The sequence below is a fragment of the Amphiprion ocellaris genome, chromosome 9 (genome assembly GCF_022539595.1).
Source record: "Amphiprion ocellaris isolate individual 3 ecotype Okinawa chromosome 9, ASM2253959v1, whole genome shotgun sequence".
Taxonomy (NCBI): Eukaryota; Metazoa; Chordata; class Actinopteri; family Pomacentridae; genus Amphiprion; species Amphiprion ocellaris.
The window spans coordinates 27346959-27362279 of NC_072774.1; the positions used below are offsets into that span (position 1 = coordinate 27346959).

A 15321-nucleotide genomic window follows, 5' to 3' on the forward strand; every position below is an offset into this window, starting at 1 on the left:
AGCTTCCCCCCTCTGTGATCTGATGCAAGTTCTGCCTCTTCCTCTATCATTCACGCTCTCTTCTCCACTTTTTCTTTTTCATCCTTCTCTGTTCTCTCTCTCCTTCCTCTATTGTTTTTCTTTCTGCTTCTGTCTTCCCTCCTCCTGTTCTACTAATTTGTTTGCTATATATGTATCACACATCTTTCACTCTGCCCGTCTCTCACCCATAGCTTTTTCTCACATTGGTTTGTTTTCTTTCTCTCACCTCTATCGCTGTGTCTATGTTAGGGTTAAGAAGTGTTAACAGTTTGTTTGTCATATTCTCTCTCAACACATCCTTTACTTTCCCAGAAGAGTTTTTCTTTCTTTTGTTATGTTTGCTGACAGAACAGGGGTGTATTGTCATGCTGAGACATAATTGGTTTATTAGTGGAATGTTGATTAGGACTGTGAATTATTACCACTTTACTTTGCAACTACAAACCAGTAAGGGTTGTTTTTACCTCAAGTATTTGTAAATATGTTTTCCATACTATTGCTCTCTGTTCTCTCTCTCTCTTCCTGCCTGAACTACAAGTTGAGATTCTGGGATGTTTAGAACCTGGTCATGCAGCTCCTCTCAGGCAGAGGGTGCTGAAAGGCTTTGCTGTGCAACAACCCAGAAGGAAAAGCAAACACAAAACACTCACAGACTATTTCAACACATTATCATTATCTCGGCATCAACACTTCAGATCAAACAGTACACATGAATGCACACGAGGAAACATAAACATATGTACTCAATTAACATGCATAAACAGCACCACACTAGTGACAGAAAATAAGGAGACAATCCAACACATACACAAACATTTAGCATATTTACACACAAATATAGCAGTTACTGTTCATCTACACTTAGGACAAATGATGGTAAAGAAAGAATATGGAGAAAAGCTTGTGACTTATTTGTCTTACAAAGAAGGAAATGCAAAGACTTTACAGGTAAAATGAGTTGAAATAAGTGAGAGAAGAGACTGGTGCATAAAGCGGTAGAGCACAAAGAGGTAACCTTCTTATCTTCAAGCAACCAGCCTTCCACCGAAATTTGCTTAAATTCCTAAATTTACATGCTAGCTTTTTACTGAGGTAACCTAAGACTGACACTTGTGTAATATATATGTTTTAAAGTGACAGATATGACATAATGTATGCCAAATAGAAAAAACAAGACAGCAAATGCATGTCTCAAATATGAAAGCAAAATATTGCATTGAAACAGTTTCATCAGTTAATCAACATGTTAGTTGTAGATTAGCTCGGGATTTAAGAATAGATGCATCCAGAAAACAACACTGTCCTAACCTAGATTCCACTGTGATTTTTTAACATCAAAATTTAAAGTACTATTATGATTGCACAACGCAGGTGGTTCAAATAGTCATCTCTTCATTGCAAGAGTTATTCACAAATGCTTCCAGTAGTGCCTTTCTGGAGTCAGTATCCTCTGAATGTGTGTTCCTAAAGATTGCTCTGAGCTTTTAAAATGCATTAAGACTCAATATCCCCATGAAACACCCTGCACAGTGGAAGCTTTAGTGGTTAAACCCCTGGTAAAGCCACAGAAAACTTTATAAGTGATGATAAGTGAAGGGGAAAATCATATGTAGTTGGTTTTGAAAGCACAGCCTCCAAACATTGCATAAAAAAGGCAGCAAGCTTGCGTTAGGAACATTAACCCAGAAAATTTTATCCTCATACAATTCTATTCAAGAAGTGAGGGACAAAGACAGACTTGGTAGAGAGAGATAAAGGTGAAGGGAACAGGACAGAAAGAAAGGAGAGTGTGAGACAAGAAGACACACAGAGACAGACAGGTGTCTCATGTATGTGTGTGAATTTGTGTGTTGGGCTTGATCGAAGCATATAGCAGTTACCATGGTAACTAAGCCCAGCCCTAACACACTGATCAGCAGGACTGCAGCAAGAGAACCCCTGCTGAGACAAGGCACACACACACATACGCATACACCAGAAGAAACAGCAAGTATGTGTTGTTTTATTGGTCATCTGTTAGCATCACTATAGCATATGGACACACACAAACACAGAGCATTCGCATGCACGAACACAGAGACAGAGAACTACATACACAGGACCCCTGCTGAGAGCTCACACAAACATGCTTCAAAAAAGCCTAGCACACTTACAAACACACACACACAGAACCCCTGCTGAGCGCATAGATGGGCACACACATGACCATGGACACAAACAGACACACAAAGCTACACAGGCACAAACGTCTCTTTCTTAACAATTTGTCATTCTATGGTAACTGAAAGGAGGTAAGGAGGAAAGCGGAAAAAATGTTCCGCCATTTGTCTTTAACAACAAGCGCGCCGAAAAAACACTGCTGTGGCAAAGTCGGCCATTTTGTAAATCGCCGTGACGACTCAGTAGCAGTAAAGTGCCAGAACAAGTGGAGAAAGAAGAAGAAGAAAAAAAAAACGGGAGCAGATGTGGGATAAGAATTACAGGCGCCAGAATGGATTTTACTTGGAATAAACAGATGTGATCAAATAGAAGACAATGCAGAAAAAAGAGTGGGGAGAAGGTGGACAAAAAGAGGAGGAAGTTCTGTTCAGGATGAAAAGATCAAATAAGGGAGAGAAGCTCCAGACCTGACCTCCATACAAAAGTGCTTTAACATTGAATTAGTTCAGCACAGCTTTGTTTGTGCCTCAGTAATGTGTGTCTCTGTCAAGGAAAATATGTGTGTAGACAAGTGTGTCCTATTACCTTACAGCACATTCTAGATTATGGGAATTATAGTGATGTAGCTTTAAATACTCGGTTTCCAGTTTAATAGATAAAATTAATGTAGTCTGAAACAAAAGGCTTACGATAAATCTGCCTTCATGAACATCGGAATTTTTGTTGAAACTGTTTTATAGAGTTGTTGTTGATTCAATTGTATGGTAATCATATATATATATATATATATATATATATATATATATATATATATATATATATATATATATATATATATATATATATATATATATATATATATATATATATATATGTATTATTTGGGCTATGTCATTTATATCGACAAGGGTAGCCATAATAATAGAAACATCACTCTGTGTAACGTAATAGATTATGTTACACATTATATGCACAGCAGCAAATCAAAGCAAACATAAATGCTAAAGTTATGACAAAAGTTAGTTGAATTTGAATTAGTTATAGCTGTGATTAGCATTATAATAATATGGAACTTTTAATCAGTGTGATCATGTGAAGACACCTTACTGTGCAATATTTGATTCTAAACAACAAGCTGTTTCAAACCACACTGTAATATCATAACCAATAAAAGAACAACTAAGTATACAGAAACATCCTAGTGAAAGCCAGCAGGATGTTTCTGTGTGTGAGAGACAGTCAGTGTGGTGATTTTCAGTGTCTCCCAGGCTGCTGTCTGCTGGGTTTTTAATGCCACCAGCTGGTGCACACTGGTACTATAAAGTTAGAGTGGACAGAATAACTATTCCAGTCCACATCTTGATTTAGGCCACATTTTCTCCTGCTTGCTGAACTAGAAGTATTTTTTTTATCATTGGCAATATAACCAAAACAGAAGAAAAGCAAGCAGAGTAATGTAAAAAGAAAAACTGCACATCTATAAAACTAAAAAAAAAAACAAACAAAAAAACCCATCAGAGGTATACACAGTAACATTTAGCAGGACTTACAGTAACTAAAGAATCAACTGTGTGGAGTGCATGCAACGTTGCACTCACTGTTCTGTTATACGCATGTTTTTATGAGTTAATGCTTTTCCTTACTTCATATTATGTGTATTAGGTAAGCTCCTTGTGGTATTGGCTGCCACATTATGGTCCAAACTGGTACTGCAGGTCTGAGGTCCATGACATATTTGCAAATGGGAATACCCTGGTTCAATTGTTTTAAGTGTTTTTATACACTATTATATGACTTCAAACATGTAGTTTGTTGTTTTACTCTAAAATGGATTGCATATATTTTTTTCTTTTTTTTTTTTTTTGAGTGATTTGCTTAATGCTATTTTTACAATACCCCTTAACTAGCCACTAGAGTTAGTGTAAGTATCTAGGAAGTGAATGTAAGTCAATCTAATATCCACAGCTGTAAACATGACTTTGTGTTTGTGTGTGTTCCAGACCTCAGAAACAGGGCTGTCCTCTCCAAGGTCACTGCAGTGCAGAGCCAGTAGACCCATCGCTCTGAGAACCTTGTTCCGCCTGTAAAACATTGTCTATGTTCATTTCATAAAAATGTGTTGATTTTCAGTTTGCTTATCAACTTTCTAAAAAAAAAAACCTACTTTGTTTCAGCTTTCATAGACCCTGATAAAATAATGTATTAGTGTAAATGGCCAAACTATTAAAGCTCTAAAAGAGCTATAAAAGAAGGGAAGGAGGAGAAAAAGAAAGAAACAGAAGCAGAGGACACATACTCACAGTTGATTTATGCAACTGCATTATGGTCCTGATGATTTAATGCCAACACAGACTACTGTGGCTTTTTCAGGCTGTAGATTTTCTATAACAGTGAAGTTCTGCCACATAGGTTGTGTTGGTAGTAACCCTTTGCCCAACATTTGTGCAACTTAAAAGAAAAGTATGGAGTAATGTTCCCCGTTTAAAAAGCAAATACATACATAATGTACTTACACATCCCAGTTAGGAGCTTGTCGCAACTGCTGGGTCAACACTAGAAGCTGAATAAGGGAATTAGAAAAACAGAGACAATAAGAAGAAAACCAAACAAGATTAAGATTCCATAATGCACGGCAGCAAAGCATGGGTTCTTGGTTCATTATGACTTTGAATAAGATAACAAGAAGGTACTGAACACTTCAGAAAAAATATTAAAGTACATTTTTAAGGTCTAATGGGTGAGTAGAATCCCAAACAATTGCTATTATGTTGAAACAGTACATATGTCTTGAAAATATACAAAAAATGTATATTATTTTTTTATGTATTATTTTTTAACAAATAACTATATTTAACTAAATTCTTCATCTTAAAAAGTATATATGCTCTTGCATATTTCATGCTCACAGTCAGACGAAAGCGAAGTTCTTTTGTAGCCCTGAATAACTCTGAGACTCTGTCCTTGTGCTGTACTAATGACTCGCACTTGACTAATGACTAGCTGGGAGCAACAGAAAGAACCTCACTCTTACATCTTCCTAGTGAAGCTCTTTGCTGACGGGGGAAACAAATGGCTGGCAAATGTGTCACAGAGGAAGCACAAGGAGGGCGGAAAACAAACAGACTGGAAAAACAAAAATCCATAACTTATTATATTGCATCTACAAACATACAAGTGGGGAAAAAAGCTCTGAACTTACAACCTCAGTTCCACACAGCAGATAGATAGGGCTGTCATGCAGTGTTAAGATCTAGAATATTCTGTCAAACTGCACAATTACACCATTAAAACCAGTCAACAGATAATATTCCAACAGTGACCCAAAACAAAGAAATGTTTTCTTACCAATTTTGAGTTAATCAGCCTGTTAGCAATAACTTTGTGTCCAACCACACAGCAGAGGTAGCACAGCAGGTTGAGTCTGGACCGGATGGCTGTGGAGGAAGGAGCACTAGAAGAGAAGTGAGAAGTGGAGGGATTCTGTTCTTCAAGGGATGAACAGAGCTGCGAGAGGAAGACGGTCCACTCTTCATCACTCAAAGACCGCAGCTTCTCAACTGGAAGAGGAACGAGAGGAGAAATTCAACTTCAGGATAAACTGGGGTCAATGACCACACACAGAGATCTTCTTTAACACTGACCTCCTCGATAGAACTCAAAAAGCATACCTGAATATGCCGGTACACAAAGGGTTTTAGGATCAAATCGTACAGGAGTGATCTTGAGAATCTAATAAATAGTAAGAGAACACCACAAGTTCAACTTCAGTATGAGCTGTCTCCTTTTTTTTTTGCCATTTTCTGTTTTTCCCAGCAGCCATATTTGACTGAAATCAGTTGGCAAACAGTTTAAATACAGACAAAAAAAGAACAGTATACTTTAAAACTCTGTTATTAGCAAGAATCATTAATTTCATTTTGTCCGTTGTTGTTTAGATCCTATACATTCATTGTGTATTGGGGGTAAAATAAAACATAAACAGCAGACTCCTCAGAGAGAGGATAAAAACTGAAAATGATTAAATATATATTTATTATATCACAGTATCGCATTTCAGTCAGTGCAACAACACGAGTGGATGGTTTTCCGGTTTTTCAGAGAGGCCATATTTAACATTACGAATTTCTGTCATAGAATTGTTTTCTAGATTCTTGAAATGGAAAGTCTTTCTATTATAAGGTCAGCTTACCTGGTAGACATGAAACATTCCTCTGGCCTTCATTTTTAACATAAATATTGAGTTGTTCCACCTCAAATTATCACTTGTCCATCTCTTACCATTTGCTTGAAACTTTTTTTCATCATAGATTAAGGATATTAAAAATAGCATCTGTGAAATTTTTGATTGATATACCTTCAAGTTTTTTTCATATGTCAACTCAATCAAAATCCAAAATGATTTGTCATACTACACAATATTGCATATTCTGAATCACTGACATGATGAAAAATAACCGGGAAAATTTTAGGCTTTAACCTTAAACAGCCCCGAGATGTTGTGGCCTAATATGTAGATAATAAACAGATACACAGGCTATTTTATATATATATATATATATATATATATATATATATATATATATATATATATATATATATATATATATATATATATATATATATATATATAAAAAACATAAAAATGCATTTCACTGTGTGCAATATAATTGTATGGCTGTACCTTGGGGTTGTCAATAATTGGAGAGACAATCAGATCAGAGTCAGTATGGAGAAGATCCTTCACACAGCATGTGATGTTGGTTCTATTATTGGCCTGGGAGGAGGGGAAAGGAAGGAGAGGATAAAAGGAGTCAACCTCAGTGAAAGAGACTAAAACACATAGATATACACTGACACACACACACACAAACAATAACCTGAGGTGCTTGGTTCTGGTTTGGAGAATCTGATGCACTGCAGCTTCTTCTTGAATTTGCACAGGAGCTGGAAAAACAACAGGAAGGGAAGAGTCTGGTCTCATAAGGACTCAGTGTGGATCAGGACTGCATTGGATAAACTCTTGAGTACCAGCAAGGTCACTAATTCTAAGCTCATATACTGATATACTTCTTATAGTCCATTTGTAGGTATGCGCCCAGAGTTTCAGTGAAGTATAACATAAATATATCCCTTCTGAACTACATTAATTTTAGATTGGGCTGCATAGTGTCTTGGTGGTTAACACTGTCACCTCACAGCTAACTTCTATTGTGTTTCATGAAGCTCGACTCGGTAGTTTTTTTTAAACCTGCTGACAGTCTAACAAGCAAATGGCACTGAAAAGACATCTCCAGTTTAGCCCTGGCCTTGGCAGAGGAATTAGCTTACTTGGTAGAACAGGTTGATAAAAGTTGGTAAAACTGGTATAGCTCTGTGACCCAGAAAACAGACAGACTGGATGGAATACCTGAGCAGAAAAATGGCCTCAGTGTTGTCCTCGTCTACACCACTCTTTGGTTTGAGCTCTGATACTTTATCTGGAGAGACAAGCACGTAAGGCATTAAATCACACTTATTTTGTAGGCTACATCATGACACACATGCAGCTGAGACGCATGACTGGGTGTGAGATGAAGCACACATTTTGATCAGCGATGAGTATAGGAGCAAATAGGAGCAAACAGGAAAAACTCCAAATATTGAAGAGAAAGCAATGGAAATGAACTCATAGCTGGAAAAAGCTGATTACTACAGCTGAAGGTTAAATAAGGTGGACAAGGAAAAACAAACTTATTATTTATAAGTTCTAAAATTTCTTTCTTCCTGTTTATTGCTGCTGCTGATAAACAGCCTATAGGTTGGTGGTCTGAATACAGTAAATACAGTACATATTGTCCAGTCAGCGACTGTTCACACACACAATGTGCATATACATATTCAAATTCATTACTAGCAAAAACCAGAATGTATTATTTCAAAATGACATAGCCTGTTGTTGTGAAGCATTAAACTCTGATGCCTAAGCTAAACCAAACAAGCATAACCAAAGACAAACATGAGGGAATCTGTTACCTCGTGTGAATGACTTATTGCACTGCAGACTGTTGCCCATCTGCTGAGTTCCACTGAGCTTCAGGTCATCTTCAGTGTTTGCCTCCCTCTCTCCTCTTTTCTCCTTTCCCACTTCCCGATCCAGGGCCCAGCTGTTCCTTAAGGCTCCACAGGATGTGTGTTTGACAGACTGTTGGCTACCAGTGGCTCTTTCAGTTGGTCTGTCAGTTGCTGCATGTGATGAAATGAGTTTTTTAGACATCCTGCAGGCTGGCTGAGTGATGGTGGAGTGGCTGTTGGGAGGATTGTCTGCCTGTCCTGGAGGGAAAAGGTCCCAGGGCCCTGTGTGTCTGTGGAGGTATTGAAAAAAAAAAACAGCATATGAACCGTTTAATGACTATCAACAGTAATTCTGCAGGTTGTTTTTTTTGTGCTATTGAACTGTGTGAAATCATACTGAAAAGGGTTTCAAAATATTTGGCCTCTCCGAGTGGATTAAATGATGCTTGATTAGGCGTTGTCGGCAGAACAAAACACATCTAGCATTAACGTCTGCATTGCTACTTTTTCACAAAGAAAATGTAGTAAAATACAGTAGTATGTCTGCAATAAAATGTTTATATAATAGTGAAAAACCAGGAAAAATAAGGAATCAACACACCTTAAATTAGGGCTTTTTCTCTCCTCTTCACTTTCTTCATCCTCCTCTTCAGTTTCTTCTGCGTCCTCCTCTTCCTTTCGTATTTCTGTCCAAAAAGGATGATCTAGCAACTCTGGCCAGTCCATCCTGAAGAAGAAAAATAGCAAAATTAAACATTACAACACAGAAGCATGACATCAAGCCCACTATGCAAAAGAAGGAGCGGTCTGGATAGTTAATCTATTCAAAACTAAAGTTAAGTATATTCTCCTTCCTGAGAAACCTTGCAGCATGTTGTTTAAATTAAGAGTGACACCTACTGCATTATTGAAACTTTTTTATAATATCAATGTAAACGATAATAGCTACTACAATCAAATAACTTTTACAAAATTATCAACAATAACATCTACAGCATTACTGTGTTCAAGTACCTCTTTGGTCGTTGATTTAACTCCTAAGACCTAATTTTTGTACAGCTAACTTTTCTTTCATGAAAATAATAATTTTATGCCTTATAGGGTTTAGATGTAACTTTACACTGTTGCCCTCCTTCATAATGTGTCAACCTATGAAATCCCACCTCCACCCCGCAGCATGTTACCAAGTTGAAAACATGATTTACATCAGCCAGGACCTTTGAGATAACATGCACTCAACTAGAACTTTATTAGGAAAACTTGAAAACCTGCTAATTTGTGTAAATATCAGCTAATCATGCAGCAGCAGTGGAATGCAGATAAATAATGCAGATGCAGGTCTAGTTAGTGTTTATGTCAAACACCAGAATGGGAGAAAATGTGATCTCAGTGATTCTGACCATAGCATGATGAGTGCCAGGCAGGCTGTTAGCGAATTTCTGTAACTGTTGGTCTCCAGAGTTTATTCAGAATGGAGCAAGTAAGAAAAAACCCCCAGTGAGCAGCAGCTCTGTGAGCAGCCATGCCTTGTTAACGAAAAATGTCAGTGGAGAATGACCAGTCTGTTTTGAACTGACATAAAAGCTTCGGTAACTCAGATAACCACTCTAGGGTGAGCAGAAAGTGTCTCAGAATGCACTGCACATCCAACCTTGAGGCAGACGGACTACAGCAGCAGAGGACCATGTCGCTCCAATCAGCCAAGTACAGAAATCTGAGGCTGCAGTGGGCACATTCTCACAAAAACTAGACAGCTGGAGACGAGAAAAATGTAATCTGAACTGATGAATCTCTATCTCTGCTGAGGCATGCAGATGGTCGGGTCAGATTTTGGTGTCAGCGGCATGAATCCATACATCCATCCCGTCTTCAGTCAGTCCAGGCTGGTGGTGATGGTCTAAAGATGTGGGGAATGTTTTCTTTTCATACTTTAGGCATCTTAATACCATCACCATTGTTTGCCTGTTACTGCTGATGATGTGCTTCACTTCAAACTCCAACGTGTCTCCTATAATTTTAAATTGACATGTGGATGCTGTATTGCAGTAGTGATCAAATCAAATTGCAAGCAAGATTTCCAGCCCTGAGAAATGTTATGACAAAAATAACAGCAAGAGCAGAACACTGTGTGCTGGGCCTGAGTCTAGGAACTTGACCTCTTATCTGGATTTTTGTTGAGTAAACTTTTCAGAAGACTCTGGAAGTCCTGACTGGGAGGTCCTTCAGAAAACACTGTAACAAACAACACAGGAGACAACTTAAATAATTAACAAAAAACAAGTCTATTACAGCAATATGTAAGGCAAAATTGCCCTTTAAAATGTATTATAGAGTTTCTAGCACTTCTTTTGCTAAAATGTAATAATAATATTTGTCAAATATGATATCTTTGAGTGTATGTATCACCTGTCTGTCTGAGAGGTGGCGGATCCTGATGCAAAATCATCTCTGTGAGCTCAGTGTGGCTGTCGGAGCTGAAAGGAGGCTTACCTGGGAAACATAGCATAGCATAGCATAGCATAGCATAGCATAGCATAGCATAGCATAGCATAGCATAGCATAGCATAGCATAGCATAGCATACTAGCACAGCGTTTCAATCCTGTCATTTAGCATTTTCACTTCAGTCCATTGCTCAGCAGAAGTGTAATAATTACAACTGTTACAATCGTGTGTGTGTGTGTGTGTGTGTGTGTGTCTGTGTGTGTGTGTGTGTGTGTGCGTACCAGTGTACATGTAGTAGAGGACACAACCAAGAGCCCAGAGATCAGAGCTCAAATCGGTTTCTGATCCCAGCAAAACTTCTGGGGCAGTATAAGTTGGAGAACCTGAAAACATACACGCATGCTCATATAGTAAATAGAGTACAAGAGGACAATCAAGTAAAAAATGTTTGACAAATTATTTAAATCACTGTTTAAAAAAAAAAAAAAAAAACACTTCTTAGTTCATTAAGTTCCCATTGAGTATGCACACTCCACAATGTTTAAAATGTTCTCAGGTTTAATTTCTGATGTGATCACTATGTCAAAACCACAGTTACTCCTTCCTCTGCATCCTGCCATTCTTAATTGAAGCTGTGCACGAGCTGTTTGTGTTGACTAAAGTGAACAGCATCCCCTGTTGTTGCACACCCAGCATAGACATCACACAACAGGAGTGAATAAACCCCTGTGCAATATCACCTCAATGTCAAATGATAAAAAAAAAGTAATATAATAATTTTGAAACTTCTATGTTTAACAGTAGGATACTTACTTATATGTAAAACTAAAAACACAATTTAGATTTATTACATTAAACTACATTAAAAATACAGGTCCCACAGTAGGAGGTCAATGCAACAGAAGTTAGACAAATTTCGTTATTGATTTTTCCGTGCTTTGTGTGCATTCCTAACAAGTTTGCACTCTTGCAGACTGAAGGAATCAAACTCCCATCTCTGTGCTTCACTCTTAGGACTATGTAATCACTGTGGTAGTCCTGGCTGGTTTCTGGCTATAGAGGTTGACATTATGTGCAGTCTTTCACTCTCTCTGGTTAGTGGTACTATAGGGCTCATTTAATACCTCCAGATTGCGGTGGAAATCTTTGTGAGAAGCAGTAAAATAATCAGTGTGAAACAACACCTATCTTGTTATTTTTCCAAAGTAGAGAAAATGCACAGTGAATCTTATTTTTATCTAAAAAAAAATAAAGAAAAAAGGACAAAGCTCAAACACAAAAGTGTATTTAAGAGGTCTGACAGGGAGTGAAAAAGGATGATTCGCAGCATGATCAGAGAGGGTAAATGTGTTGACTGCAACATAAGCTGAGCAGAAAGATAACAGGTACTCTCTGGTACACTCATTTTGTCAACTTAGAAATAAAAATATATTTCACATGTTGCAATGTTGAATCATTTGACCCTGAAGCAATACTGCACAAGTGTGTCCACACTTCTGTTGTATGCTGTATATGCTGTGTCCCAGTTCAACAGGATCCATCAAAAATTGCATATCTAACAGCTTAGCTTGTCCATTAATCAATAATTTAATGTATACAGAAACAACATTAAAAATAGTAATTTGACCTTGTAACCGCTTCCTCAGGTTGTCAAAGTTCTCCTTGTTATCTTCTTCTGTTGCTTCCTCAGATGTAGAAATCAACATAAAGAAATCTTCCAGTGTCTCTCCAACTGCCTTGGACAAACAGAAGTTCCCAAACTTCAGAATGCCACTACCATCCAGTAGGACCTAAGGAGGAGAAATGTTGTATTCATGTGACTATATCAATACTCCTGTTATATTTTTAATCTTACAGACACATGAATGCAGATGCAAACCTTAGCAGGGGTCAGGTCAGAGAAAATGATTCCTAATTCATGGATGTGTTTCAGACCTTTGACCAAGTCCCATCCAAACCTTTTCACCACATCTTCTGACAGACATCCATCATGAGCAATTATAGACTCCAGGGAACCACCTGATGAAAAGAAAGAGGTTAGCATTGGAGAGGAAAAAAAGATCAAAGTGAGCACAAGAGAGCCAAAATACTTAGACCAAGGTTGATACCTGTTGCATTGTTATAAAAAACAGAAATCCATTTTGAGTATTAAAAAAGAGTCAGTGAAAATCTATTCCAAGAAAACAAAGTATAAAGGTATTTACTTTTTTTTCTAAAGTCCTTTCAACATTTAGATGCATTACTCACTCCATATCCTGAAAGCCTACACTAAGTTTTTACATCGTATGGTATCTGACTATTCATCACGACTACCAGACATTATTACTGACCTGTACAGAGCTCTACTACCAGCCACAGGTGGCTACTTGTCTCATACCACTCATAGAAAGAAATGATATTTGGATGCTCCAGATCACGGCTGAGACGTACCTAACAGGAGAGAGAACCAAACATACGTATACAGCGAGTATTCTTTATTCGTAACTATAAGATCTCAGAATTCATTCCGTTTAAAATAGACAAAGGATCCAAACTGCTGATGTCTAAGAGAGACCTTTTTGCATAGGTTGCTTATATTATTAGCATTTAAGAGTATTGATGATGTTACAGATGCCTTAACAAATGCATAAAGTTTAAAACATCATCCCACATGGTTAGTGATTTCTGTCCTCTTCGCTTTGTCTGTGCAGATGATAGCCACATAGTTGAGACTTCCCTTCTTTCTTCCTTTATAGACAATAGAGCTGCTTCCTGCCCCGAGCTCCTCATACAGGATGAAGTTCTCCATCTGTTGTGAAGAAAGAAATCGAGAGCATTAAAGTTAGAATAATTAGACATTAGAAGAACTATTCAATAATCCCTGAGCTATATGATAAAACTATGTGTTGGACTGTTATAATAATAATAATAACTTTATTTATATAGCACTTTTTTAAAAAATGATTATACAAATTTACAAAGTGCTTCACAGACAAGACAAAAAAAAGAAGGATACTCAGGAAGAACACTTAACAACATAAAACATGGTAAAAGACACTCAAAATAAATTAGTACCACAACACCAGGTAAAAAAAAATAAGTGCCACATTCAAGTAAGGGAAGGAACGAGTGGAATGAAAGAAAAAAAGCCTGTAAAACCATAAACACAGGGCATAAAATGCTAATAATAGTAGTAATAGTAAACAAGTAAAAAAGATGCATTAATAAGTAAATAAAGGGTGAAAGAGAATAAAAATAAACAGTGAAATAAACAAAGTTAAAAACCAATTAGACGGTAAAAATAGATTTTATTATTTATTTTAAGAAAGTGAAATAAAAAATAGACGCTCGTCTTTCATTTCACGGTACTCTGGCAGAAACGACATACTGATTGAAATGTCTTGTCAGTAATTCAGACAGTTCAGTAAAGAAATAAAGAAAATTAACTTTGAATAGTTGTTTATATGGTTTTTTAAATGCATGACTGCATTGCAAAATCATTCATTGATTTAATCTATCAAGAGACAGTTAAATATATTTACTTCTGCTACAGTTTGGTTGATATTACACTCTCATCATGATAGATTCACCAAATTAGGGACTTCTATGACTTCCATTCTTCTATAATTTCAGAATAAAAGCTCTTCCTGCAAAATGTGACAGCTGATCTGTAATCGCTTTAATTAGCTGCAGAAGACCTGGTACCTGCTTGATTAGGGAGCAAAAACTGATGTAGAAGGCTGTTAATGTCCAGCCTGTAAGGTAAGACACTGCAGTGTGTACTAAATGTGCATGTTCAAAGTACAAACTTACCGTTTAGGTTGAGAGAAACAGGTGTAGCATTAATTTAAACTGTCAAATTCGAGATATCAGTTGGTATGCTTGTATTTGTGGCCGCTAACGGTGTCGACTGCTCAGAAATAGCCTCGTAGTTTATTCCCTTTTAACAAGACAGCCGTTAACTGTCAAATTTAAACTGAAAGCAACTTAATTAAAGTTTAAAAAGCCTCCAAAAACTCACAGTAAAGGTTCTGCTGCTGTTTTAACACTTATCGTCAAAGTACGTTGGAAGTTTCCTCTTCAACGACCCGCTGTTTGTTACCGGAAGGCTGATGGGCTCCGGAGAGGAAACTAAAACAGGGAAGTATGGAATTCTTTATATGAAATAAAGGCTAAATACAACCACCTTAGTGATTTCATTTGTATTTAGAAGTGGATTTCAGTTTTCTAAGCTATTTATTTGTAAATATTATTAAAGTAAAATGCTGATTTTATTGAAAGTGTTTTACGGGTTTTGCCCCAAACTCCCTCTAAATGGAACGCTCCTGCGTTGCTAGGATACCGGCATGAACACAACAGCATGGAGGAGAGCGTCCATGATGGAATACAATACAAAAAGACCTAAAATATTGGTCCTGTGTTTCTACAAAGATGTAACAAATTTAAATCTAGTGAGAAGGAGCAGATATGATGACAGAAATTAGTTTTAGAGGAGAAAGAAGCGAAAAAGTTGGTTTTATAATCAAATTTGTGAACAATTAGACAATAAAAAGTGCACTAAAAGTCATCTTTTAGACTATCTGACTGGTTTTATGATTTATAAACGCTGCAATATTTTATTCCAGGTATGGTTCTGTAAGCTGGAGCAGTATTTTTCAGCTTGTGT

At 37.1% G+C, this 15321-nt stretch overlaps 1 protein-coding gene across 3 annotated transcripts in view; it reads right to left on the reverse strand.

Moving 5' to 3' along the window:
- Nucleotides 1–14757, reverse strand: part of ulk4 (unc-51 like kinase 4) — a 115049-nt gene extending 100292 nt beyond the window's left edge. For 2 of the 3 annotated variants that reach the window (XM_055013626.1, XM_055013624.1), the window contains exons 1-17: nt 14469–14746; nt 13327–13464; nt 13007–13106; nt 12556–12695; nt 12304–12466; nt 10958–11059; nt 10639–10722; nt 10389–10464; nt 8834–8959; nt 8194–8522; nt 7589–7658; nt 7059–7125; nt 6863–6955; nt 5850–5910; nt 5527–5738; nt 4695–4741; nt 4184–4262 (exon numbers count right to left, since the gene is read on the reverse strand). In XM_055013626.1, the coding sequence (XP_054869601.1) occupies nt 4184–4262; nt 4695–4741; nt 5527–5738; nt 5850–5910; nt 6863–6955; nt 7059–7125; nt 7589–7658; nt 8194–8522; nt 8834–8959; nt 10389–10464; nt 10639–10722; nt 10958–11059; nt 12304–12466; nt 12556–12695; nt 13007–13106; nt 13327–13464 (1887 nt within the window). In that variant the 5' untranslated portion in view covers nt 14469–14746. Of the gene's footprint in view, nt 1–4183; nt 4263–4694; nt 4742–5526; nt 5739–5849; nt 5911–6862; nt 6956–7058; nt 7126–7588; nt 7659–8193; nt 8523–8833; nt 8960–10388; nt 10465–10638; nt 10723–10957; nt 11060–12303; nt 12467–12555; nt 12696–13006; nt 13107–13326; nt 13465–14468 lie in introns of all 3 variants that reach the window. The other variant, XM_055013625.1, reaches the window with a different exon arrangement.
- Nucleotides 14758–15321: the final 564 nt, after the last annotated feature.